The 27,070-nt window shown below is 40.7% G+C and overlaps 1 protein-coding gene across 1 annotated transcript; it reads left to right on the forward strand.

Moving 5' to 3' along the window:
• Positions 1 to 833: 833 nt before the first annotated feature.
• Positions 834 to 27,070, forward strand: DYNC2LI1 (dynein cytoplasmic 2 light intermediate chain 1). The gene is made up of 13 exons (XM_018562879.1): positions 834 to 865; positions 2,348 to 2,465; positions 3,655 to 3,689; positions 5,714 to 5,750; positions 8,590 to 8,678; positions 10,964 to 11,150; positions 12,262 to 12,330; positions 13,632 to 13,709; positions 15,646 to 15,722; positions 18,730 to 18,800; positions 18,882 to 18,979; positions 21,162 to 21,254; positions 26,930 to 27,070. Exons 1-13 carry the CDS (start codon positions 852 to 854, stop codon positions 26,996 to 26,998), a joined length of 1,035 nt encoding a protein of 344 aa, XP_018418381.1. The 5' UTR covers positions 834 to 851; the 3' UTR covers positions 26,999 to 27,070.

Here is a 27,070-nt window from a genome sequence, read left to right on the forward strand (position 1 = left end):
TTGTTGAGATGAATGGGAACAATATTTCCTAGTCATGTTAAAACCTGCCTGTGCCTTCATGCTCCTTCTTCCCAGGGCCGGCACTGCCACTAGCAAACTAGACAGCTGCCGCCTGGGGCGCAGCCTTGACCAACCTCTTACCCCCAACTACCCCCCTGGGTGCGCCACACCCGTATTGGCTGCTGGGTGGGTGCATCGAGAACTTCAGGCCCACCACTGCTGATGACAGCAGCAGAGGGCGGGTGCAATAGCAAGCCTGCTATTGGTTATTAAAAATTGAAATAGCCAATAGCAGCCTAGCTAATCATTCCCATGCTGTCTTTTTTTTTTTTTTTTATTCTGGCGGCGGTCGGCGGCCCCGATGCTAAATAGAAAAAAAAATCTTATAGCGTGAGACCCCCAAACTCCCCATAGTGAAAATAAAAGTTAGACATACAATGATAGAAGAACTCAGGGCCATGACAAGTTTACACCTATAAAACAGTAGAAATTGCACTAATGGCAGAGTTTAACACTGAATCCTCCGCCATTTTGCTTAGAACTGTGCAGCTGAAGCATTCAGTGAAGCTACTGCAGAACAAGCTATTCAGCGCTTGACTAAGAAACTGAAGGCGACTCCAGCAAACCTCCAGCTAGCATTGGAAGCTGTGCTCATCGACATCCGCTAGAGGGCAACATTGTTATTGTATTTAATTACTGAGCGATCACAGCAGCCACCAGCAGGAGGACTACATTGCACGGCATGCATTGCGACTCGGATGTCATCACCGTGCGCTGTAAGGACAGCGTTTCTATGGTGACGGGAGAGCCGCTCGGAGCCGTCACATCCCGCAGTGCTGGGGGTACAAGAAATGCCCCGCTCCAGGTATTTTTGGCAATATTGGGTGTGCGGGGGTGGTAAAGATGAGGCTGTGTGAGGCGGAGCCTCATCCGGGAACACAAGTGACAAGTATACTGTGATTTCTTTTTATCAATTGCTGTCAAAGTGTTAGTGGGACAGCTATTGATAATATCAATCAGGCTACAACGTGCGGCCAATCATAAGTCACCTGTCACTTGACAGGATCACCATAAGCTGTCATCTGGTTGCTGTGAGCATGTGGAGAAAAGAATTTGAGGATTCCCCGCAGGATCTGTTTAAATCATGCGTTTACAAACCACCAAAATGCAATGCATGTTAACTTTGGAAAGCAACTGGGTCTAAACTAAAAAGCATATATACCCGTGCATAGTGTTAATGCACAGGATAAAGAAGTTACTGCAGACCATTTCTTGAAAAATGTAAAACCATTTATTCACAAAATTGCACTATTATTGCACCATGCCGCAAATCACCGTATTAAAAATTTACGTTGTCACTACAACCCAGATGCACACAGTATTGATGCCGAGTATTTGGGCGAGTATTCGTACTCGCCCAAATGCTCCGATACCCGAACGTCCGGTATCAGGAAGCCTGGCAGCGAGTCACTACACGCTGCCCGGCTTCGTGATTAGCCAGAAAGCCGGCTTCAGGCTCCCCTGTCATCTGGTGACGAGGGAGCATGGAGCCAATCAGGAAGCCAGGTGTCATGTAATGATTCACCGCCAGGCTTCCTGATTGGTCGAGAAGCTGGCCAATCAGGAAGCCAGGCGGCGAGTCATTATCCACCGCCCCAGCTTCCTGATTGGCCAGAAAGCCAGCTCCATACTTCCTCGTCACCTGGTGACGAGAAAGCATGGAGACGGCTTCTCTGCTAATCAGGAAGCCGGTGGCGAGTCATTACACGCTGCCTGGCTTCCTTAATGGGACTTCTGGTATCGGTATTCGGTATCGGCGAGTACCCCAAAAAAATAATATCGGTATTGGTGCATCCCTAATTACTATACAGGATTTATATAGCACCAACAGTTTGCACAGCGCTTTACAATATAAGGAAGACATTACAATCACAATACAATTCAGGACAAGATGGTAAGGAGGGCCCTGCCCATAAGAGCCTACAAGGGGGAGGGGGCTACCTTCCAGGAGATCAGCTTTATTAATAATATGGATTCCTCCATTCTGGCTTTTCTCTCAATATGTAATAATATTGTTGGCCCTGTCTCAGTCTCAGTCCCAAATAGTTGCTTTGGATGCATTTCTCTCTTTTTAAAAATATTGTTCTCCCAATTTCTATCACCCACATGGATATATCCGCTGCAGCTTTCATCCTCTTCACCACTCCCATAATGTTACTCTATTGCTAACCATTGAACTAAAATATTTTCTGCCATTTTTTTTCTTGTACATATTTATGATCCCTTTAAAATGTAACAAGGACAAGGTTTCTGCTATATATAAGGCATTTTGTGTTTGTTTTGGCAGTGATAATCTTTGGGACCTGGCAGTAGCAGAGGTGCAGAGGAAGGAAAATTCTGAAGATGACACGGAAGCATCTGCTGATTCCGAGAGATCCGTGTTCTTTATAGGCAACAAAAATGGGGTAAAGCAGAATGTCATTTATATACTTTATATAGATCTTGTATGTTACTTTAACATGACTTTTTGGAAGAGATAGAACCACTTTTGGATTTTCATTAAACCTTTCTTTCTTTCTTTCTTAGCGCTTGGGTTTTAATTTGTACTAGCATGTACCAGAACAGTGTAAACTCTAAGGTTTATTTACTAAGCGAGTAGAACATGTAATCTTTCTTACCTTAATTAGGTGACACTAAGTATACATTCACTTTGCTGACAATACTTGATCATATGCAAAGAAAATAAAAAACAGGATGTTTGCTTGAACGGGATTAAATGATTGAAGTGAGCATTATTTTACTTTGCAAAGTGAACACGTTCTACTCTTTTAGCAAATGAAAGTAGCGACAATACAACCACCCAGCTTGTAAATGTTGCCTCCCTCCTATTACAGGTATTTATATAGCACTGGCAATTCACTTGCATAGTTGGACATTCACATCAGCCCCTACCCTCAAGGAGCTAACAATCTAAGATTCCTATCTTACATGTATACATACAAGACTATCATCAAACATAGAGGCGTGCATAGGAGAAGGGGGAGTACCGCATCCCAAAAAATCAGCAGTTATACAAATGCATACATACGAGGGCCAGTATAGACAGGAGCCAATTAACCTGCCAGCATGTGTTTGGAGTGTGGGAGGAAAGTGTGTTGGCCGGGATTGTGAACCAGGGACCCCCAGAACTGCAAGGTAGAAGCACTAACCACTACACCACTGTGCTGCAACATTTACAAGTGAGTTGGGTAGCTGTATTTCCTTTCTCATATTAACCCCAATTACTGGGTTTTTTAAAACTTTTAGATAAAATGCGAAAGGGTTAGAACTTCTGTTGGGTTTTTTGTTTTTTTTTGTGTTCCATTGGGGAGATTACTGCTGTGTGAGCTTCTGGCCTTAATGGAGCAATTGCCAGTCTCAACTAAGTTTTAAATAAAAAAAGGTTTAAATTTGCAAGAGTAACTTGTGGCTTGGCGTCCACCACATTCTTTTTCTATGCTCCGTTCATCAAAATGACCAAAAATCTAGCGGGCCAAGAGTCTTAAACTAATTCTATAATACTGTATATGTACGGGTAGAATCACCATTTTCGGTTACTATATTCTGGTACTGTAACCATGCATGGTCATAACTGATCTCATGTTTTCATTCTAGGGAAAGACAACGATTATTCTTCGATGTATTGACAGGTAACGTTTAACATATTTGTAATTTCCTGTAAGTTAAAGGGAGTGTATAGTGATTTTCTTTATTTAAATTCTAATTTTTAGCCAGTAGGCGGAGCGTAAGGCTCCATTTAGCATGCTTTTTAGTTTCTCTTTACCACCTATTGGAAAAAGCGAAATATGATACGAAATTTACACAAACAGATGGCTCACATGAATGGCTTGAGCAGTGGCTGCTCCCCCTCTCTACCCCTTCCTCCTTCTGAATCCATCTACAGGTTTCAAGCAAAGACAGTGTGTTAAAAAGAAACAACGCCTGTCGTGCTTTCTTTTTAGAAACCTATAGTGCACTAGGAATATCTTGTCAGGGGTGTAGTCTGTATGAAATATAAATTGTATTAAAACAGATGCAAAACATCAGTATAAAAACATAATAAAATAACAATTGACCGAATACTAGGAATGTCCAGATACCAGTGCAGATACTTGGCATTTTCATGAGAACTATCAGGGTTGCAGCGGTTTGCAGCTGGGACCTGGCTCTTGCACTCCACCACTGTCCTGAAATCATACAATCTTTGCTTTAAACACCTACAGATGTGTTGCTGTCAGTAGAGGTGAAAGCCAATGTGTTCTTTTCATTAACGTCAACTCCGGGCTCAACTCACCCATAAGCCCATCAGTATACTGTGAATAAATATTGCATAGGGTCTGTCATGCATCCATTTTTTGTTGGCAAAATGTGGATTGTGGACGGTGTGTTTGTGTCACCTAGGTTTCTCACATACTAATGGTGAGATGCTCTGAGGTTTATGATTTGTTTGGAGAAAGCAAACATTTACTTAGAATAAAATAGGATCTGTTCTGGGTATGGGAGCCTGGAGGCTTTGTATAGCTTTAAATGGGATAAAGCCCCCATTCTTCAGTTCACATCCTAGCCAGACCTCATTATTAGTCACTGGCCTTTATATATGCAAGCTGAGCACATTCTTTCTAGCTCTCTCTGCTGTGAGAGCCTGCTGCTTGGTGAAAAAGCAGAGTACTGACAGAACACTATAAATGTACAAGTTTGCCTTTTTGCTTTGGGAACCCATTAGGGGACACCTTGTTAGTCATGTATGTTGATGCATGCATAGCCTACAGGCATCAGCAGTATGCACAGCACTATACAAAGCGTGATCAAATAGATACCTTCTCTTTTGGTGTCATATTCCTGAAGTACTATTAGAAGTTGTAATACTTTAAACCCTTTCGCACTTTCTTTTGACATCTCTGTGCTTAGTATTAAAGAAAATGTCCACTTTCCCTGAGGAATGGTTTAATATACTGTATGTAATTACTTCACAAGTCATGTTGCAATTTTTTTGTAATTAAAATTCACCTTTCCATTTTAATTTGTAGTCACTATAATTTTCTAAAACTGCCAAAAATTCAAATGTTGCTTGTTTGCAATATGGTCACTGTTTCTGTTTTAAAACGCTCACAGAATTCTCACAGGATTGGCTTACCTTTCCCAGAAGTTTGTACAGCTAAAAGCCAGGGTCAAGCTTTGCTGGGAGCCTTACAGCCTAAGCTAACATTTCTGCCTGGACCAGACTGGTTCTCTTTAAAACATTATATGTCCTGGGCCTAAAAAAGATCAAACTCTGCTGAGATATGGACACTCATGCAATATTTGAAGTATTTGTCAGCTGCCAGGTGAAGTGAACAGAAGGTGGCACCACAAGGCCATACTTGTAGTATATTCCCAGCAGCATCTTCTGTACTAAACAGCTGTTAGTTTTATAGTTTACAATCTAGAAAAAGATAATAATGTAGGAAATATGTTTTGTAGTGGAACTATCACCTTTGCAATGTGATAATTATTCTCAGGAACATTGGATAAGATAAGGATGGGAATTCTGCACATCTGTAATAGTTGTCACCTTGTATTCCTTCATACTGTTGAACCTGTTTACCTGTCCGCTACATTTCATCAGATTCACTGGTTGCAGTAACTAAACATTACGTTTTTTCCATTTCTTTCAAGTATCTGTCATTTTTTGCAGACAAAGTTTTGGAGCAGTAGAGGTAGATGCAGCTTTTGTAAAGAAAAAAACAGATAACTTTTTCTGCATAGAAGCACCTTTACAGAAATGGATATACTGTATGTGTGACCTATCGCTCTGGGCTTGTTGCCTTCTTAGAGGACAAAGGCAGTTGATTATTTGTTTCCTTGTGATAAAAAGTCAGCTATACTTTTTTTATATTTGTTTTTTCCACCTCACCATTGTCTTCCTGTTTGTCGCCTTCTACTTAATTCCTGACATGTTAAAATTACTTGTTTTTTTTTTTAATTCAAGTATATCACCTTTTAAAAAAGTCAACAATGTGCAATGGGTGTACTAACACACACATACGTTCTTCACATGACTGTGTGGGTGAATATATATATTTATTTATATTGTGGTATTGTGTAGCAATCCCACTGTAGAATTGGGTGTTATGATCACCCAGGACTCTCAGCCAAAAGGGCTGAGATGTGTCAGGAAGCGAGGGTTTGTCAGGATTATGCTTGGGATCCTGGAACTGGTAGGTTTCAAGGTGATTCTGGAGGGAAGATGAGATCCCCAGTCTGGGGTCCAGGCTTTAGCAATGGGCAGCACTCGATAATTGCACAGGTGTGCACAGCCATTAAGAAAAGGATGCTGGCTAGGGGAATTAGCTTCTGCTGGGAAAGAGGAACAGACCGTGTTCAGGAGTCAGGAGGACTGCCCCAGAATCTAAAGTGGAGTCAGGTGGTTAGTGTGCTGGAGGCACACTAAGATAGCCAGGGAGGCTGGGAGAGAACTGGTGAGGCTAGGAGAGCTGTGAGCCTGAGGGGCCACCAGTACAAGTGGGGGACAGCACTTCAAAGAGGACCAGTGGGTCAGAAGTGCTACTGTTTAAATTGGACGCCAGGAGGCTATTCTTGTGTTTGTTTTGAAGCCTTACATGAAAGTTATGCTGAACAACCCCTGCGAGGGTATACAAGATGGATATATCAACTTTGTTTTGAGTAAACGTGGGCTACTGAGCCCTTAAACCGAAGATATTGCGAGTAGACAGCATTCTTAAGCGCTTACCATATGTGCTAATATTACCGAACATCGCAATATATATATGTATATGTGTGTATATATTTTATACTGTTTGAGTTTGAGCACAGACCCTTTTAATACATTCTAAGTAAGCCGCTTGCATGGAACCATTTACCATTTTGTTACCAGAGTAGGGCTTGAGCCAAGAGGGATCCTTTTCTGACACAGTTGGCCATTATGAACACATATTGCAATATATGCAAATCAAGGATTCTTTTTTTCAATGCACCGCTTTACTAGAGTTGTGGGAGGGTGCAGAGGGGTAACAGGATATTAGAAGCATATGATAAAATCATATGAAAAGACATTGGATGCTCCCTCCAGATTTTTCCATCGTTCCATAGTAATGGCTAGGCGTGCCTTCTATGTTTGTATTATCTCTGTAAAATTTCCCTTAAGGTGGCCATACACTTTACAACCATCGCAAGACCTTAGTGTGATAATCTCACAGTGTATGGGCACCTTTAGGACTCATCTAGACAAATGTTGTCATATGCTGCATTTGCTATCTGATGTCTGATCGTAAATGAATACGTTTAAATGGCAAACACAGCGTTTGTCAGGAAAAGGCCGCATTTGACTTTCTTTACCTGAGGTTTAAATGCACCTCAGAAGGACATGTTGCACCCAAACAAACGCCGCGCAATGCAAAGCAGGTCAAACACGACCTCTGAACTGCTATGTGTACTGCTCAATTAAAGTCAATGGGATTTTGTAAACCTGCATTTGACGTGTGTTTCAAACTCAGTAAAACAACGTCTGACACGAGCCCTTAGAGATTCTGTACCATCAACGGTGTAATGTGCGGGTGTGTATCTAACGATGGAGGTTCTTGCATTATTATTATTATTATTATACAGGATTTATATAGCGCCATCAGTTTGCACAGCACTTATACACTGAGTGGCAAGATTATTATGACCACCTGACGTTTGTAGGCAAATTAGCTATGATTTCGCAACAGTAGAAGTGATTTTTTTCTGAAGATATGGGTAAACAACGCGATTTAACAGCCTTTGAACGTGGGATGATTGTTGGCGCTCAGAGCCATGGAGCGAGTATCGGCAAAACAGCAGAATTAGTTAAATGTTCAAGAGCAGCTGTTGTTAAGGCCCCATTTTGAGCGATATTGCGCGACGAGCGATATTGACTTTTTCCTATTGGGCTGTATGCAATCAGGAGCAAAATCGCTTGAAAAAAGGGTCATGTAGGAGCGACAAGCTACCAGCGACGAGCTACAAGCGATATTGAGCGACGAGATGTGAACAGCTCCATTGAAATGGATTGGAGAAGCTACATAGAGTGATATCGTGAGGAAATATGAGCGATATCGCTGCAAAAATCGCTCGATAAATCGCTCAGTGTGAATGGGGCCTTAAGTGTTTAAAAACTGGACTGTCAGCCGAAAATCTGGGTCTGAACGTGTGAATTGTGGCCGTCAGCGACTAGTCAATGTTAGGGCAGAACGGAGAGTGGCAAGACTGGTACAAGACAACAGAAGGGCAACAGTGCAGTGTCAGATTCCTCGCATCACCTTTCAACATCTCATGGAGTCACGAGGTGGCCCAACGAAGTACTGATGGGGTGGTCATAATACTCTGGCCACTCAGTGTATATGTGTTTGTAAATCTACAGCAGATTGTAATGTCTGTAATCAGCTTCACAGACTGAATGACATAACAAACAGGATTGCTTTCTCCAAATATAATACATTGAGTAACATGTAGAATCTACGTAGAGATCATTTCTCAATGAGCTGCTGAAACATTTGCTGTAATATGAATCTCTTGTTTTGTTTTTTTAAGCCAAAAGACATTGCTCATTTTTGGGAACTTGGAGGGGGAATATCTCTTACGGATTTAATAAACATACCCATCACCATTGAGAACATTCGGTAAGTGGTGCAACTTAGGGGCGTCTGTAGATTTTCTTGCTGAGGTGATGGTGAAGGGGAGATGCGAGGCGTCTTGTCAGGAGCTCGGCGGGACGTGGGCAAGATCGTCCCAGGTTGCTAAGAACTGGGAGGAGAGATGTGTAAGGCCCTTTACACATCTCACCACCTTGCTCCTTGCAACCCCGGAAAGAGGGCGACAGACACACTGCAAACATTGACACATATGCGTCTGCCTGCTGCACCCACGAGATGCCACCTGAGGCAACAGCCTCAGGCTGCCTCATTATAGGCTTGGCCCTGGCAATACTTATGCAATTCTTATAGAATTAGTGCAGCTTAAAATGTACTATCCTGGCCAAAACCATCAGTGAGGAGCTAACATTGAACTGGGAACAAGGTTCTCCATTTTGTCTTTCATTTCCCTCCTCTACTAAGGAATGAAATGTTAATAGGGATGCACTGATACCGATACTTGTATCCAGTATCAGTGTCGATACTGAGTGTGCCCAAATGCTCAGATACTTACCCTGACACCGGAACTTCCAGTCAGAGGGAGATTCCCTCTGACCGGTAGTGCCACGAGGGAGCATGGAGCCAGATTCCCAGCCAATCAGGAAGCCGGGCAGCGGGTCATGACTCACCTCCAAGCTTCCTGATTGGCTAGGAAGCCGACTTCACTTGTTGCTAGGCAGCCTGGCTTCCTGACCATTTAGGAAGATGGGCGGCATGTCATGACCCGCCTCCCAGCTTCCTGATTGGCTAGGAAGCCAGGCTGCCGAGCAACAAGTGAAGCCTGCTTCCTAGCCAATCAGGAAGTCGGCTGCCTCGGAACATGAATTCAATGTTCTTTTGACAGAACACCATCTCCCCAGGCAATCAACAAGCCGGGCCTACGGTACCCCGGGAAAGGGTATCAGTGCATCCTTAAATGTTAATATAGGCTTTGTTTTCATTGCTTAGTTTCTTAAGGGTATTGTGCTTGCTTGCCTGTTGGTAAAAGTTAATTTACTTTGTACAAGCATGTGTGCATTATGTTTTAAGCAACCCTGTTGAGTGGGGTGATAAAATGTCAACCAAAGACTCCTGTAAAGGAACAATATCCTTACCTAGTCTGGTGCCTGTTTGTAGCATCTTCTCTTCAGCGCTACACTGCTCTGAAGAATCTTCACATCCAACACACTTCCAAATTTGTTTGACTCCTCCGTCCCCTGCTGCACGCTTTGGTTCTTCCCACCGATCCTTATGATCTATAGTGATGTAGGAGTGTGCCGGAGGAACCATGGCGCATGCTGTGCGGCTGTAGTAAATGTTCTGTTCTTCTGCATGCTTTTCGGATCTTGGCTTTGACTTTCCTGACTTTGGGTACCCATAGACCTGAGACCAGAGTTGCCCAGAGGGCCATTTTAATGCATTCCCTCTGGACTAGGAGGTGGTGAATGGGTAGGGTTTTGCTCTTGGGGGTGCACTTAGTTATATAGTGAAATCAGAATCCCAAGGGAACCTCAGAAGAGGCTTTTGTAAATTAAATGTTTGCAGCCAGTACCTTTTTTCAGAAGATCTTTTAAACATGTAATATAGTGAACAAGTGACATATAAAAAGAACAATGCTAACCATCTTGTCCTTTATAAGAAATCTCTGTGCTTTCAAAACCATCTGAAGTAATGGTCCAGGAAAACAGCTATCAGCACATTACTCCAGTCTTTATCCCCCAAGCACAGCCTGATGGTCCCCCAATTTACTTCCTTGTAGTTGAGAAAAGGTGAGTCCCCCACCCTGATCCAATAATGTAGTGATCTACCCCTGTGCATGTGTACAGGGATGTCAGGTTGCATCTTTTATTTTTTCAGTACTGACCCTGATTAGATCAATGTAGTAAAGGCGACTCCTCCCACTTAGCAATCAGTTCTCTATATGTACTTGTGCCTAGTGTCTCTGAGGAACAAAGTAAGGAGATTCCCCTCATTTTCAGAGATTTCCTCTAACTTCCTGTTGCATCTCTGTAACAGGAAGCAAAGGGAAGATTACGCAATGGTACACCGAGCAAAAAAATTACTTGACAAGTTTTATCCCTTACCTACTCTATCACAAAGGAAATCAAGTTTTGACTATAGATACACTTTATAAAGTAATTGCTAATCTGTAGTAAGTGTGAGAAACACAACGTCTTCCGTTATATCTTATCACTATATAATGTCGACCATTTTGAATCATTTCTTATGCGTACAGTTATTATTTTTGCTTATGTTTTATAAACTCAACCAATTTCCTTTTTCTTCCTCTATAGGACATTTTCTATAGTACTTGTTCTTGATCTCTCAAAGCCCAGTGAACTTTGGCACACAATAGAGAAGCTATTACCAGTCACCAAGCACCACATAGATAAAATTATAGGTGACATTGGGAAGTCCAACTCCAAGGCGGCCAATCAGATTGTGCAAAATGTTTGGAGAAGTTTTCCAAATAACCATCCGGTATGTATATAATATAGTGAGGACTTGTTGACTTGTCACCCGTTTCCTGATATAAATAATCCCACCCTCATCCTCCTTAGATCTATACTTACTGAGATCCAAGGGCCACTGCTCTGCTTTTTGTTGACATCCAGCACTGCAAATCTCCCTCTCCTGTCTGTGTCCATCTAAGTCTCTTAGAAGTCTATGGGGCTGTAATGTGTAGGTGCGGCCAGCAGAGGGAGCTATGCAGCACTGGAGGAAAACAATAGCAGAACCGTGCCTGTTGGATCTCTGTAAGTATGGATTTGCAGAGGGGGAAGGGTTTAGATAGAGGCAAAGAGAAAAGGTGTACTTGTCCTTTAAAGTGCACGTGTGCTTTCTCAGAGTATCTAAGGAGTGAAAGTATTGTGCATCCATCAAACATGAACATTTTGCATTTTAACACACGCCTGCCTGCTGAGTGTCTCTTGGTATTACCTTGCTATGCTACTGGTTTTCATGCTTTCTTATCCCCTATGTTTGCCAGTACCCTTGTTTTTCTACGTTTTTGAATTTAAAGTAAGCTAAAGAGAACCTGTCATTCGCTTTGAATATGTAAATCTATATATATTTCTGTAAGGTCTACTTTTACTTCCTTTGTCCAGAAAAGCCTTGGAGGTTGCGCTCTTGTTTTTTCCATGTGCAAGTGGGGCCTGGGACTTTGGGTTTAAGTCCCACCTACCTGTTGGCACCCGGAGAGTACCCAACTGGTTATTCAAGGCCCTCTTATTGGACAGGGGAGCAATAGGCAGCCATGATCATTGTCGAAGGTGTAGCTTAGACTACCTTCAGTAAAAATCCCAGACACAATGATCAGTGTAACCAGAGATACAGTTGGTTGACATTAAATGCACTTTTCTTGTAAAATTGAGCTTGTAAAATTGATTTGCATTCTCCTTGAATATAACCTCTGCTTCATTAAATACTTCATTTGAACAGGTTTTTGACAGGTTCTCTTGAATGGGCATGCTGAAGTTACCACAACTTAAAAGCTGACTGATAGATTCTTCTTGTTTCTTAAAACATTCCTTGCAGTAGTACTGACTGATTTCATTCTGTTGTGACTTTTTTTTTTTTTTAAATCAAACAGGACAGACAATTGATTGATCCATTTCCATTGCCCTTACTCATAATCGGAAGCAAATATGATATATTTCAGGTAAGCTTTGTACTGTAGTGTGGGCTGCTCCGGCATCCCTGGTCAGAGCATCAAAAGTTACATTGGAAGTAAACTTTATTGGTGGGGGTGAACTTTTTGCATATTCTACAAATATGAACAGACCTGGGTATTATGGCACACATCTACTCCCTTCTGCAGCGATGATGGGACCTGCTCTCCACTGGCCACCACCATCTCCACTGCCGATTATTTGGCTCCCATGGTGATCATCTTCAGCCGTTGGTCGGCCACTGATGATGTAACTCCTGCACATGCACACAGGAGTTATATTGTCCCCAGCCCATTACCAGCAACTGGTGGGAATGATCTTAAGCTGGCCATACCCTGTTCTATTTTTTTTTTCCGTTCAACCCAAGGGATGAACGAAAAAAATAGAACAGATTCCTTCATCAATGCTAACGGCCATACATTTGCATAATGTATGGCCACCTTAAGAGTATATATTGCACTGCACATCTGCTGTACAGTATACACTAGGGATGCACCGATACTAGTATCGCTATCGGTGCCAATACCAATTTTTTGGGAGTACTTGTACTCGCCTAAATGCTCCAATACCTTCCCCAATACCTTACCTCTGACCAACAGTGCCGTAGGGGTACATGGAGCCGGCTTCCTGGGCAATCGGCAAGTAATAACCCACCTCCCAGCTTCCTGATTGGCTGGGAAGCCAGCTCAATGCTGATTGGCTGGGAAGCCGGTTTCCCGGCCAAACAACATGGAGTCGGCTTCCCAGGCAATCAGGAAGCCCGGCAGCATGTAATTACAGCCAAAGTATCGGCGAGTACCGAAAGCAAAATATAGGTACTCAATACTGAAAAACCGGTATCGGTGCATCCCTACTATACACAGAAGATAAAAATATGCTTTTTTCTTAGAGTTTAATTCCACTTTAAAAACTCAACCATTCCAGGCCTGTAACTATATCAGGCAGATGGCCATTTAACGCCACTTTGTTAATTAAAGGGAAAATGTATTTGATGAAGACGTCCGTTCATATGTATTACCCATCAAAATCCCAAACTGCACTTTCAAAAAGTTTTGTAACTCCTTTACTGTGTATTATATAGTTATGATAATTACATTGTATGTTTAGTCATAACTTTTTTTTTTTTTATTTGAATAACTATTTACAGTATATAGTTATTTGTACTATTTATTATTGTAAGAATGTGGAATAATTATAATTGGGGGCCTTACTCTTCTCTTCTTCAGGTAGTATAACCTTTATTTATTTTTTTGATACATTGGTCTAATTCCATATCGTCTACTCGTTTCAGGATTTTGAATCAGAAAAACGAAAAATTATATGCAAAACTCTCCGATTTGTATCTCACTTTTATGGAGCCTCTCTGTTGGTTTGTATTGTAAATTGATTTAAAGGTTTGAGAAAGTGTCCTTGTTAGATGAATTGCTTCTTTGAAAGAACAAATATGTATCAGACAGATCTATAGAACATACACTTATAAGTTAGATAAGTGGTTACCAGAAAACACTATAGGCTCAATTCACAAAGCTTTTACACCAACCTCAGTCATGTGACTGTAATTTTCAAATGATTGGGTTCAATGGAAGTGGTATAATGGAATCTGACTTCTATTATGTAATCCCAAAGAAGGGAACTAACCAGCTGACACTTTGATACTCCCGCTCTGTCATACTGTAGCTGCTTGTATAGTGCAACAGGCTGCCATGTTACAGAAATTGTAAATATCATTCTCTGTGATGTAAGTGTGAATACTATTATTAATACACTTCTCACATTACACACCTGCTGCTTTTTATTTGAGGTTTAGCGTCTCTTTAAATCATTTTAATTGACAATCATGGTTTGTAAAAAATACATTATTATTATTATTAGACATTTGGTTTGGGTACTAAGCCAGTGTGTTTTCTGAAAGCTCATTATAATTACTACTATTATTAATATTTGCATGCTCCTGGGGCAATCAATTTCAGTTGTAGGAACGTTCTGTTTATACTGAATACTCTGAACTTGGTTGCTTGGGTCATTGAAACCAAGCAAGAATCATAGATGTATCATAGCAATCAGTGCTGATCAGGTCCCCTGGAATGAAGTTATTAAAGTTTTTTTGTTTTTTTTTAAATGAACCCCGGGCAGGTATTAAAAACCACAAATAAATAGAGTTTGCATTTTAAATGTACACCCGAAATTGACTTAATATCAGCCTCTTGCAATGCATCATATGCTGACAGCAAATGAGAGCAGAGAGGTGACCTCATCAGTCTGCTGCTTCTCTTTCACTGTCTAGTCTCAAGCTGGGGAAAAGGAGGTGACCTAACTGTTTTCTTTAACTGCAGCAGAGAAAAGTCAGGTCTCCGGGCTGGCAGTGCTATGTAATTGTGCTGTTTACATCAAAGGACTAGGTGAATAGAAATACAAATCTTTTCACATGCAAATATACTCTCATATACATTTCAAATGTGTATTTAACTGTTGGCCTGGAGTTCAGCTAAGTGTCTAAGACTAATGTCCTTAAATAATCTTTAAACCTATAACTAGAATAGAATATGATAAAAGGCAACCTTATTGACTAAGGATACTTGAATTTGCGAAACTTTTGGGCTCAATTTGCAGTGCCATTCACTCTGTGAATCCCTGTGAACGTTTGTTCTGTGAGAATAGAGGAAAAAGAAACATTCTAAGTATAATTTTATTTTCAAGTTGAATGCAACATTTGGAAAATAACACATTATGGCCACTAGATGGAGCTGAGGAGCATAGGAAATTGAATACTTTTTTACTTTGCTCATCAGCTTCATCTAGTAGCCATAATGCAGTATTACATTACATTCAACCTGAATTGAAAATATATCAAGATTTTTAATTTTTGTCCCTATTCACACAGAATGAACATTCACAGGGACTCACAGGGTGAATGGGACTGCAAATTGTTTATAAATAGACTATTGGGCCCACTGGGAACAGAACCAAATGATCCAGACAGTCTGTCTTAACAAGTTCACCAACAACATAATTCTTAGTTAAACCCTTTTTATTTCAAGGAACTCATCCCAGTTTCTAGGCTGGCTTATTTGATTTATTTCCAGGAAATAAGAAAGTGTCGGTGTCAGACAGAACAGAAAGTTAGAGGAAACCTTCTCTCTGGGGCCACAGGCAGTAATAATAAATGAAATCCCCTCTCTATTTCATGTCTAACTTGATGAATATTAATAATAGGAGCTTGCAGTAAAATACGTGAATCACTAATGAACATATTGATGTAGGAAAGCTTGCTCTTTCACAGCATGATATCATCTATTCTTTTTCAGTTCACAAGCAAATCTGAAACCCATAAAGGAGTCATGCGTTTGTTTGTGAATCACTTGGCCTTTGGACAAGACAAGAGGTAAAGAAAAAAAAGATTCTTAAAAAAAAAAAAAAAAAAGATTTTTAAAGTGTAGAATACGTTGTTATTGTGTTAATGTATTGTTATTGTTTTATATGTGTTTGTACTTTAGCCAGGTGGAAAGGAGACAATGCATATAAATATTTTACATATACCACTTACATCCAGGAGCAGACGCTGCCTAGAGGTTCCTCTCTACCACAACGGCTGGAATCTGTATTTGGAAACTACAGATTAAAAAATATAATACATTTGTTTATAAACATGTAAACTACTGTATACATTGCAAAGTTGTTTTGAAATGTTTTCTACAGACAATTACCAGGTTCTGTCCTGTAGATAATGAGATAGGCGATTCCAGTGCAGTGACTCCAATCTTTCTGAATGTAATGCCCCCAATATCCCTTTGTGGATGTGGTGTGCCAAAAGTAAAAGTGGTCTATTTATAACCAGTTCACAGAGCCATCTGCCCTACAAATCTTTCTAAACATTTTGTTCTGTGTGAATAGACACAGAAACAAATTATATTATATATATATATTTTCTTTTCAGGGCAATTGTATGTCATTTAATACTGCATTTGACCACTAGGTGGAGCTGAGGAGCATAGGAAATCAATACTTTTTTCCTATGCGCCTCTAGTGGCCAAAATGCAGTATTACATTATATACATTGGACCGTAGAAGAAAATATATCTGAGAATGTTCGTTATTGTGTCTATTTACACAGAATGAATGTTCAGTAAGATTCGTAGGCTGAATGGCTCTATGAATCGGTTTTAAATAGACCCCAATGTATATAAGTGTGACAGTTCTTTTTCTTGCTGTGATGTTTTCACTTTGATATTATTTACTGATGGATGATAACTATTTGGTAATAGTAGAGGTTAGGTTCTGGTTAGGATTTAGGTGATTTCTTATAGGTTGAGGGTTGCTAAGTGACTATTAATTCCAGGCAACAAGTGAAACCAATCAGGTACTTATAGGAGTCCTCATATGTTCAGTGGGACTGTATTTCCCTAAAGCAGAACTGTTTAATTTTTAATGTAAAATTTCCCCTCTACTTGCCATAATTCATAAATATTCCATTTTAGGGCATACAATAGACCGTTATCTGTAATGTAGATGTGTGTGCTGAAATGAATGCCAAGGGTTTTAACTTGAACATCACAGAAAGAAAGTGATCAAATGGCAACAGCAGAGGCACGCTAGAAATAGGGTCAAGCTATCTCTCCAGCAGAGCTGAATGTGTAAGCGCTCGGCTTTTCTCCTGTAATGGGAGGTCTGAGACGGGAACAAGTTAGGTCTGTATGGATTTTATCTGCGAAATGATGAGAATGGCTGTAACATGCTTTTCCTTTTTGCCTGCCGGAACAAATAAAAGGATTAAGTGAAGGGCAGTGGTAATCTTTGAAGGATTTCCTGTGACTTCAGTCATCGTGTTGCTATGGAACGCAGTTCAGTTTGCCAAGAATGTACATCAGACTGGAGGGTCGGCTATGGTGGGAAGGGGAGTCATAGAATACAAATGGAGGAAAGAGAATGAAGTTCCTTTATAATCTGGATTCATGGTGAAGATCAGTATTTCTCATTTCTCATCTCAGCGAGGTCTCATTCACACGGCAGTAATGTGCCAGCTGCAGAAAGAATCTAGCCGATTCCTGTGGTTGGATTCATAGGTGGAAGCCGGTAGTTGTGGCCGCTCAGGCTGGACAAACAATGACAGGCTGACTGATGCCGCAGCTGTCTACTGGTGTTCAGATGTTATCCCTTGAGGGAGAGATGATCGCCCCAGGACACAAACAACTTGCATCCAGGGGTGATAATCTGTCCCTAACGGTAGGTAATATCTCAGAGTGTGATTACATCCAAACACCGGCAGACAGCTGCAGCTCCTGTCAGCCTGCTTTGTACAGGCTCAGCGGCCGCAACTATCCAATTCGCCTGTGAATCCAGCTGCAGGAATCTGCCAGATTCTTTCCCCATTTGGCACTTTTGTTTGCCATTTGCCGAAGGCCGCTTTCACACGGGGCATTCTGGGATTCCTGCAGCTGGAATCCTAGGTATCCCATTCAGATGCGACACCTGAATGGGACTTCAATGTACCCATTGAAGTAAACGACAGGGTGACAGCAGCCACATCTGTCAGCAGCAGTCCGCATGTATTAGATAGATGATTGTCCCTGGATCCAGAATAGATGCGTCCGAGGACAATCATCTATATCAGAAATGTCCCCAGCACACCAGTGGATGGTGTTCAAAAATAAAGCGTCTTTTATTCACGCATATTTGTCACGTCAAAAATTGCAATGTTGTACTGCCGCACAGGGTCCCTTTCATCAGCCTTAACATGACAATCAGGGTAAGAAACCAAAACCATATATACCAACTCTGCTTTCCACTCTCTGTAGAGATTAAGTAGGTCACCCTGCTCTTCCCTCTTAGCAGTGACTCAATAGTTTAGCTCATTCCCCCTACCCCAGTTCCCCCCTAGCATTGACTAGCAGCTCCTCCCTCCCAGCCTTCCATCCTCCTAATCTCAAGAGTAAACATAGAGCAGGAGTTCTGGGAGGGGGTATGGAGTGACATGCTGCTGAAAGAATGAATCAAAAGACTAGTGCATCTGCTGTGCTCTTTGCGGATGAATTGTTCCGCAATGTCTGCGGTTACAGCTATCTGTGAGATCATGTTATAAAGCTCATTTACTGCTTGCTAAGATTAAGTAAACATTTGAATTTTCATTTCTTTGCCACAATTTCAGCTTTTTTATATCTTTGTCAGATTCCAGTAGCCAGGAGTATCATAGCTATTACTAGGTAGACAACCTTTGTGGCTGCATTTAGCAAAGGGTGAAATAGTGATTTTGCTTTAGCAGTCTATCAGAATTTGTCATTATCACTGTACTGGAAGAATGTCACAGTCTGACTTCTGTGGGAAAGCCGCCTCTTTTTTTCCAGCTCTTTATTGTTCTTTGCAGCATACCTTACTTCATGGTTTTAATTTTTCAGCAAACTGGTGTCAGTTGATCACAACAAGCCACTGGTCATTCCAGCAGGATCGGATTCCTTCAGCCAGATTGGTGAGTTCCCTCATCATTGTTTATACCTTTCTTTTAAAACAAGGTATAACGTAAAGCAGCTAAATCTCCTCTGATATTTAGGATCACCCCCTGCCTCTGAGAGTGAGCTGAGACAAGTCCATGTGCGCACTCCAATTGAGTTATGGAAGAAGATATATGAAAGATATTTTCCTCCCAAGGTAAATTGCAACTTTTCTCAATACATTTTTTTTCCCATAGGGGGTGCTGTTCTCTCTCCCTCTCTCTCTCTCCCCCTCCCTCCCTCTCTCCCTCTCTCCCTCCCTCTCTCCCCCTCTCTCTCTTTCTCTCTCCCTCTCTCTCTTTTCTCTCTCCCTCTCTCTCTTTTCTCTCTCCCTCTCTCTTTTCTCTCTTTCTCTCTCCCTCTCTCTTTCTCTCTCCCCCTCTCTTTCTCTCTCCTGTGCTGGCCAATGAGAAGTGCTTCTCAGTTCAATACGGTTTTGGTTAAAATTATTTTTTTGCATTAGGACAAGTAGATTGGGTCCGGCACATGAAAACTGTGAGTGCCAAGCCATTCTTTGTTACCATTGTATATGTTTCACATCAGTGATTAATAAAGTATTGAAGCCACAGGGTCAACAGGACAGCCAGTCAGCTAGCATCTCCTTTAGGAGGGATCAACTTTGGCAGCCTCTATATTTTTCTCAATATGAGTTTCACTTAGGTGGTCTATTTATAAACTAATGTTTGCTCTGTGCAGATATATGCCAAAATGAATGTTCTTTAGTTGTATTTTCAATAAAAAAAAAAAATAATACCACATGATAGCCACTAGATGGTGCCGAGGAGCATAGCTTATTTCCTATGCTCCATAAAAACGTTCCAACATGCATTGAAAAAAACACTAAAGAACATTCATTTTGACATATATATTCGCACAGATTGATATTTCCGGGGCGAACGCCCTGCAAATTGTTTATAAATTGACCCCTTAGTGTCAAAACTGTTATTGAAAAAATATTCAGTCAGTAGTTGCACTCTTTCACGGCCATGGTTAGCTTTAGCAAATTATTAAAAAAATTAACAAAAACAATCATGAAGTTACCGACTGAAAAGTGAATAAAACCAGTCAACTGGCATCCAGCTAAACTTTAATAGCTTTGTAATACTAATTTTTTAAAAAGCATATTGTCTGGCCAAATACAGATCTGATTGTAACCTTATCTGCAATTATGATTAGCTTTATTGCAGTTTTATAGTACAGGGCAATAATGTCAATTTGACATGTTTCATATGTTCAAGGCTGTGCGCAAGGAGGACACCCAACAAAAACACTTTCTAAAAAGGTTGCTGTGGCTCTCTGCATAGAAAAGGTGCTTGACCCCATAGGAGGCCATCATCACAGGATGACTTGCATATTATGACTATGTATAGAAAATTGATGGACGGTATATACAGTACATTTGGATTTAAATAGAACTATAGTCATAGATGTTGGTTATGTGTTTAGATGAAGCACTGAGATCTTGAGGAATACTGTATTAAGTTTTACTTGCTTAGAAGAACATTACACGTAGTAATACAGCATTGTGAAGAAAACAGAAAAGGAAAAAAAAAAGGTTCCTGTGTATCATAGATAAGCATGGACATAGAGATTAACATTGCACTACACTGCCATCTACAGCTCAAAAGACCTATTACAGTACATTAGTATATGGTGTTGTATTTCTTTCCAACAATAGCGTATGAACTAATTACATTTGGTAATATTTCTGGTAACTTTGTACTGAAAGGAGAACAATGTGGTGAGTGATTTCCACTCATCCTCATCAAGCCAACGTGTGACAATGAAACTGTCACACGTCGGCTCAATAGATGGGGAAGTGAGCGAACACATACTGTCTCTCACTCACTTTCCAATCATCTCCCTGCAGAGAGCGGTGACTGCCAGTCACCGCTCCCTGCAGGGATTCACCCCCCTCACCTCTCCGTACCTCCAGCGCTGGATGGAGGAACGGACGGGGGAGGGGGCGGGTACGGCTGGCTCTGCCTCTAGATAGGCACAGCCAGCTGTCTCTCACGCAGATGGGTGGATCTCAAGAGTATTGCTGGGATCTTCCCCGGCTGCGGCACTCTCAGTATATTGGTCATGATTGTTGAGAGCACCCATCGTAGTTTGTAAGTTTGTAAGGCTTAGGTGGCAGAAGGTTCGATATCTTGTGGAGCATGTTGGAGCACCTTGAGTTTTAAAGCTCTAAGCTCTAAGCGCTCGGCAAGGGATCTGATAGTATGTGTTGCCACTTCAATGTACCTGTTTTTCAGGTCTTGTGTCACTTTACTAGCTTTAAACACACTTATGCATATGTACCATACAACTAAATGTGATTTTCTTCTATTATGTAGAAAACAGATGACATAAAAGACGTGAAGGACCCAGCAAAAGATCCACAGTATGCAGAAAGAGATGTCGATACTATGAGGGCCCAAAAGGATCAGGTATGTGTCAGTGTAACCTTAAGTAGATTTCCAGGAGAGGTAACTATCGGTCAGCGATGGTTATCTACACAGCCATGCACAGGAGTGGAAATAACTGTTTCAGAGCTGATGCTGCCTTATCAGCCACAGATAAATTGTGTAACAGTTTACATACCATTCTAGCATGAACCTGTGCCTCAAATACATTCCTGAAAGCTTGTACAATGAAAACATTATTGAGGGTAAGGGTTGGGGGGACAAGAAGTGTTTTTATGCCATAAAAAAAAATCCTGATCCTTTTATATGTGCCTTCTGTATTCCTGCCAGCCACCAGTAAGCTGGTACACATAGAGAAATAGATGCTTGGGATACCTTTTTATATAGAAGTACATTTGAACTGGTAGGATCCTTCATGATCCATTATAGATATTAAATACCAACATAATAAGGAAAAAGGTGAACATTAATTTATGTATTTCCCTTGACTATATTAAAGATATTTTCGTATTTTAAAATTGCACTTATTAACAGATGTGATCATTGGTTCCTTCCTCTTACACTTGTTCCCCCAAGAACAGCTGTGAATTTACTGACTGTAGGAATGACAAGAGTACTGTGGGGACAAGAAGCTTTAAAATGTTATATTAATATAATGTATGCATATTAATGTATGCTATCCCAAATGTTGATTAGTTCATGCCATAACCTGTAAATTAACAAAGTTGTATTGGATTCATTGTATTATATGTTTGTGTTGTGAATGTGATTTGTTATTATTAGTGTTTGCAGCATTTGTGTGATTTTTTTTTTTTTCTCTTTTCTGAAACATAAAAACTTTTCTGATAAAAAGAATGACGTGGAGTCAACAGTTTACTGGCTGTCTTATCTTCTGCAATTCAGGCTGGGCAATTAAAGGTGCCCCAAACTCATTGTTCTGTCCAAAGCTGATATTCAAGAAGATAAAAATATAATTTAATGTGCTTAAAGATTCATTAAAAAAAGATATTTAATTTTTAATGCAACTGTTGTAAATACCTGAATGTGCCATGATACCTGTACTGTAGAACTGGGAGAGGGAGGGTCAGAGCTCTCAACGGTATGATCGCTGGATCGGGTCTGAAGGTAACCATAACGCCAGGCTTCCTGCATTCAGGGAAGGGGGTGAGGAGGCTTTATTAAAGGACACCTTGACTTTAATCATAGATTGTAGAGGGGATGAGGATCAGCTCACCTACAATGAAGGGTTCGCCCCAGGTTTTAAAGAAGCTGACAAGTAAAGGTATTTTCAGGCATGACAAGTAAGGATGGGCTGCATGTTCTAACTAATGACAAGGTGCCCAAACTTTACCTGAAATGTTAATCTGATAGAAAAAATAATAATAACCTATGATAGAATGTTAACCTGATAGAAAAAAATACTTTAACTTATTTTAGCATCAGACCAATACTAGCCTGATAGCAAAATAATACTGTAATAACTTATGTCAGCATTAGACCAATATTAGTGTTCGCTTGATAGAAAAAAGAAATTTCCTTTATGAACTTGTTTCAGCATGGAACCGACAGTAACCCCTCGGTTAACTTTTGCTTCTTCCTTATCATCAGTAAGTTTGCTTTTGGCGTATTCAGCTGATAAGTTTGTGCTTATATTATACAGTACTACGTTTATTGTAAAATGTTTATCATCTCCATACATGATAATCGTTGGTTAAGGTCAATAATCTAGAGTTACCTCTTCAGTTTGTTGTCTTGTGTGCTCGTGGATCCCATCATTTTAATTCATCTCTTAAAACAGTGCAGTGTAAACAGAGTATCACTACTCCCAAGTACTATATAGACTGGTCAGATCGATCTGCCCCTGACTGCTTAATTCTGGATACCATACACAAGGAAAAAATACACACAATTTCCCTGTGCTGGTACTCTTTATTCACCAGTCTGGCCCCACCAGCCTCCTCTGCTACTAGAACACTGCTTCTCAAATGTATTTAGGTTTGTAACCTTGTACAGGTATCTGTGTTAACCAAGTATGCCTTGATGTAATAATAAACAGATTGAGAGCGCTAGTACTGTGTATATAGTATAAAGCTCACTCACGTTTTGGATGTCACTGAGTCTCGGGGAGAGATCCACTGGAATCACTGTGCAAACGTAGCTTTAGCCAAGGACTCAACTGGCCAGGCTGAGCCGCAGCGGCAGTATGAGGTACATGCTGAGTGGATTTCAGGGAGTCAGGTGACTCTGGAGACGGAGCGGTCGCCTAGAAAAACAGGGGCTGGAAAGGGCACCTTTTATTGGACAGTGTAATGACAGTTGGGGCAAGCTGGGAAAAATAAAGCCCTACTTAAGTTATAAATAGAGAGGGGAACAGAGCAGGCTGTTCTGCCTAGCAAAGAGGTGATGATGAGCGATTATGACTTTCTCAAGCACCTTTTTGTCGTGTAGTGGAAACCTGTTGGAAAATCCATGTTCATCCTGTCCAAACCTTTCCACTTCTCTGTAAAGAGAGAGCTTTATAAAATGTTTGCCACTTGAGTCCATCAGATAATCTACAAATAGTGGTGGACACTGCCACTACAAAGGGTGAATACATACGTCTATCGTTGGCTTGTTCAAGATATATAGGGAAAAGCCAGAATGCAAAAGTAATTCTAAGCAATTAGCAATAGGCTTTTTAGTATCTAATCCCAAAATCAAAAACATTAACATATTGTGGCCTAGAAGTCCCTAGATGTGGTGGCCGTTATTGTTACCTGCCGATCCTGCCAGTAAAACACCTCCTGCCCCAGGGTGACAGTGCTCACTCACTGTACTGAATCAATGTAGGGTGAGCAGTGTCAACCTTGGACAGAAAGCGTGTTAGAACTACAGATCCCCTTCCTCTCTCATATCCATAACATAGGGGGAGTTTACTGGACTTCCTGCAAAATCAACAGGTTTTTTTTTTTTGCACTTATCAAACAGCTATGAGAAAACACATTCGATTGTATATTGAACAGACTAAAAGGGAGCAAATTAGTTAATTCCCAGGGTTAGCCTGTACTCTGTTACCTTTGTAACAATAACATGATGTTACATTACTTGAACTGTTTTTTTTAGAATGAGTAATAGATGTGGATTTATTGCTACTTGACAAAGCTGTTGTGTAAATTTATGAAAGGGCTCATTTTTGCTCTTTAGATAGTAAGATAACGATATCTGTGCTGTTGGCAGGGTACAGGTGCCCTTTGCTCAGACATCCTTATGTTTCCAGACATCTCCAAGAATCTGACAGTCATTGACTTCTATTCTTAGGTTTTCTGCTGACGTGTCATTCTGCATATCACTATTGTAAAATGAATTTATCAGAATAGCAGTATATTTATTCCATTGATGTACTTCTTCCAGTGCAGAAATCCAGAGAAACCTGTCCACACAAATGTGGTATCAAAACTTCAGTAAACCTTTGTGGGGCCCCATTATTTACATCAGAGGCATTCGGTTGTGTTATACTGTATTCTTGTGTTGTAATCTTTTGAAGAGATTTTGTAATTCTCATTTATTGCAGGTTTTTTTTAATTTTATTTAGTTGTTCATTTTGTTTAAACATCCTCATGTTTGAGTTTATTTTATTATAGGACATTTATAGTCTTTTTTTTAAATCTGCACACTGCTCCAGTTAACAGAGTTCTCCCTTCCTGAGCAGTGCTGTTGAATGGGATAGTGTGCAGGGGGGCATTTGGGACCACTGGAGACCCACGCCACTGCTTGTGTATTTTAAAAATTGCTGCAGCACTTAGCAACTACAAAAAGCAGATACAAAAAAATATAAACAAGCTGCAAATGTATTATTACTTTTATTACTATATGCAGCCCGACATCATTACAGTAATACACAACGAGGATTCGGTTGGGTTTTATTACATGTTATTGATATCAGCATACTGTAAATAATTGTATCAGAGTGTGTTAATGTTCTAAAAACCTTGTTCCTACTATTGTTGGGTCATAACTAGGGATGTTCAGATACTAAGTACAGAACTCGGTACAAGTACATGTACAGATACTTTCCCAGCTGCAAGACTAAACTAGAGAAACATTCAGAAGTTAGGAGGCAGCTGTCATTTGTAAGATGCACACGGAGTTCCTGGGATTTGTACATCTCTGTTTTAATATATGATTTTTTTTTAAAATAAAGGGATGCACCGATACAATTTTTACAAGTACTGATACTTGCCCAAGTACTCACAGATACAAGTACTGATACATGTTTGTTTATTGTCATGTGACAGTTTTCCTAAAACAATACAGACTAATGATTTCAGGACAGTGGTGTAGCGCCAGAGCCAGGTCCCACCTGCAACCGCTGCAACCCTGGTAGTTCTCGTGAAAATGCCAAGTATCTGCACTGGCATCTGAACATCTCTAGTCATAACCTATACCGCCTCTTCTTCCTGGTTGTGCCTTGGTGAAAGTCTACAAGACAGGGTCTAACTATAGCTGACCACCCACATCTCCACAGCCAATCCCTCCTAAATGGGGCAAGATTCAAACAGTGGGTGGCCCCACCAACATTTTTCAGTTTATTTTGTTAAAGGAGGCGGGTGGAATATTATCAGCTGAACAGTTCCTGCATGTAGTCAGATGCTGACACTGTTCGTATATTCCAACAGCAGTGGTCGCCCGGCAGGGGACATTCGTCCATCCACACTGATAAGCGTGGATGGAGGAGTCCATTAGTTTCTATCATTCAGCCCGCAGGCTTAATGAAATAAATCTATGTATGTATGTATGGCCAGCTTAAGTAAAAGCAGTAGACTTTTTTTCAGTCTCTAATAATGTGAAAGACACAAATAGCCTTGTACCATGTGATCCAGACTGCTAACCTTAGGTCACACAAATTAAGTTTTTTCTTTCTTTTACTCAAAATATTATGATTTGCTAATGCTGAGTTATGCCATACTTATTCACATGGAATGATGGCAAACAGAGACCAAGTGGCCTGTTGAGCCTGCAGCTCTTCTTTCTTTAAAAAAAAAATTGGGATTTTTTAACCTATGTTTATCCCAAGCATTCACTTACTAATAATTGGCTCGCTACCTCTGCTGGAGGTCTGTTTTAAAAATTCACTACTCTTTTAGTCAAATAATACTTTCTATTAGGGATGCACCAATACTGGTTTTTCGCTATTGAGTACAAGTACCAATATTTTTTTCCCCGCTGCTCGCCGATACGGAATACCGATACCGGAAGTCCCATTAAGGAATTGGCCGGGAAGCCGGACGGCGTGTAAAGACTTGCCACCCGGCTTCCCGATTAGCAGGCAAGTGACGAGGGAGCATGGAGCCAGGATTCCAGGCCAATCAGGAAGCCGAGCAGCGTGTAATGACTCGCTTCCCGATACAGGAAGCTCAGGTATTGGGCTAGGCATCAGAGCATTTGGGCGAGTACAACTACTCACCCAAATACGGCACCAATACCGATAATGGTATCCGTGCATTCCCTACTTTCTAAGGTTAGTTTTGAACTTTCCTCCTGCTAGTTTGAGGCCGTGCACCATGTTCTTGATCTTAGCTTCATACTGAAAATACTGCCCTGCCGAACCTTAATCACACCCTTCATGTATTTACAGGTTTCATTCATCTCCTTTCTTCATATATTTTATCCTTCAATAAGAAAACATATCTAAAACTTTCTTCCTTTTTTTTTCCTTGAAGGAGCTTGAACAATACAAAAGAAATGCTGACAAGTCCTGGAAGTCGATGTCACTAGGCTCTCATACATGATATCTATGGATTTGTGTTCTTCTAGGCTAAGTGTATTTTTTAAAATGATAAATAGCTGTAAGAAATGTTTGT

The sequence above is a fragment of the Nanorana parkeri genome, unplaced genomic scaffold, assembly GCF_000935625.1.
Source record: "Nanorana parkeri isolate BGI_ZX_2015 unplaced genomic scaffold, ASM93562v1 scaffold1, whole genome shotgun sequence".
NCBI lineage: Eukaryota > Metazoa > Chordata > Amphibia > Anura > Dicroglossidae > Nanorana > Nanorana parkeri.

Bases quoted from the DNA above. Each gene is read 5' to 3' on its own strand.
- DYNC2LI1 (XM_018562879.1), top strand. The intron at 12,331-13,631 runs GTAAGCTTTGTA...TACTCGTTTCAG, and splicing joins GCAAATATGATATATTTCAG to GATTTTGAATCAGAAAAACG. The intron at 18,801-18,881 runs GTGAGTTCCCTC...TCTGATATTTAG, and splicing joins GGATTCCTTCAGCCAGATTG to GATCACCCCCTGCCTCTGAG.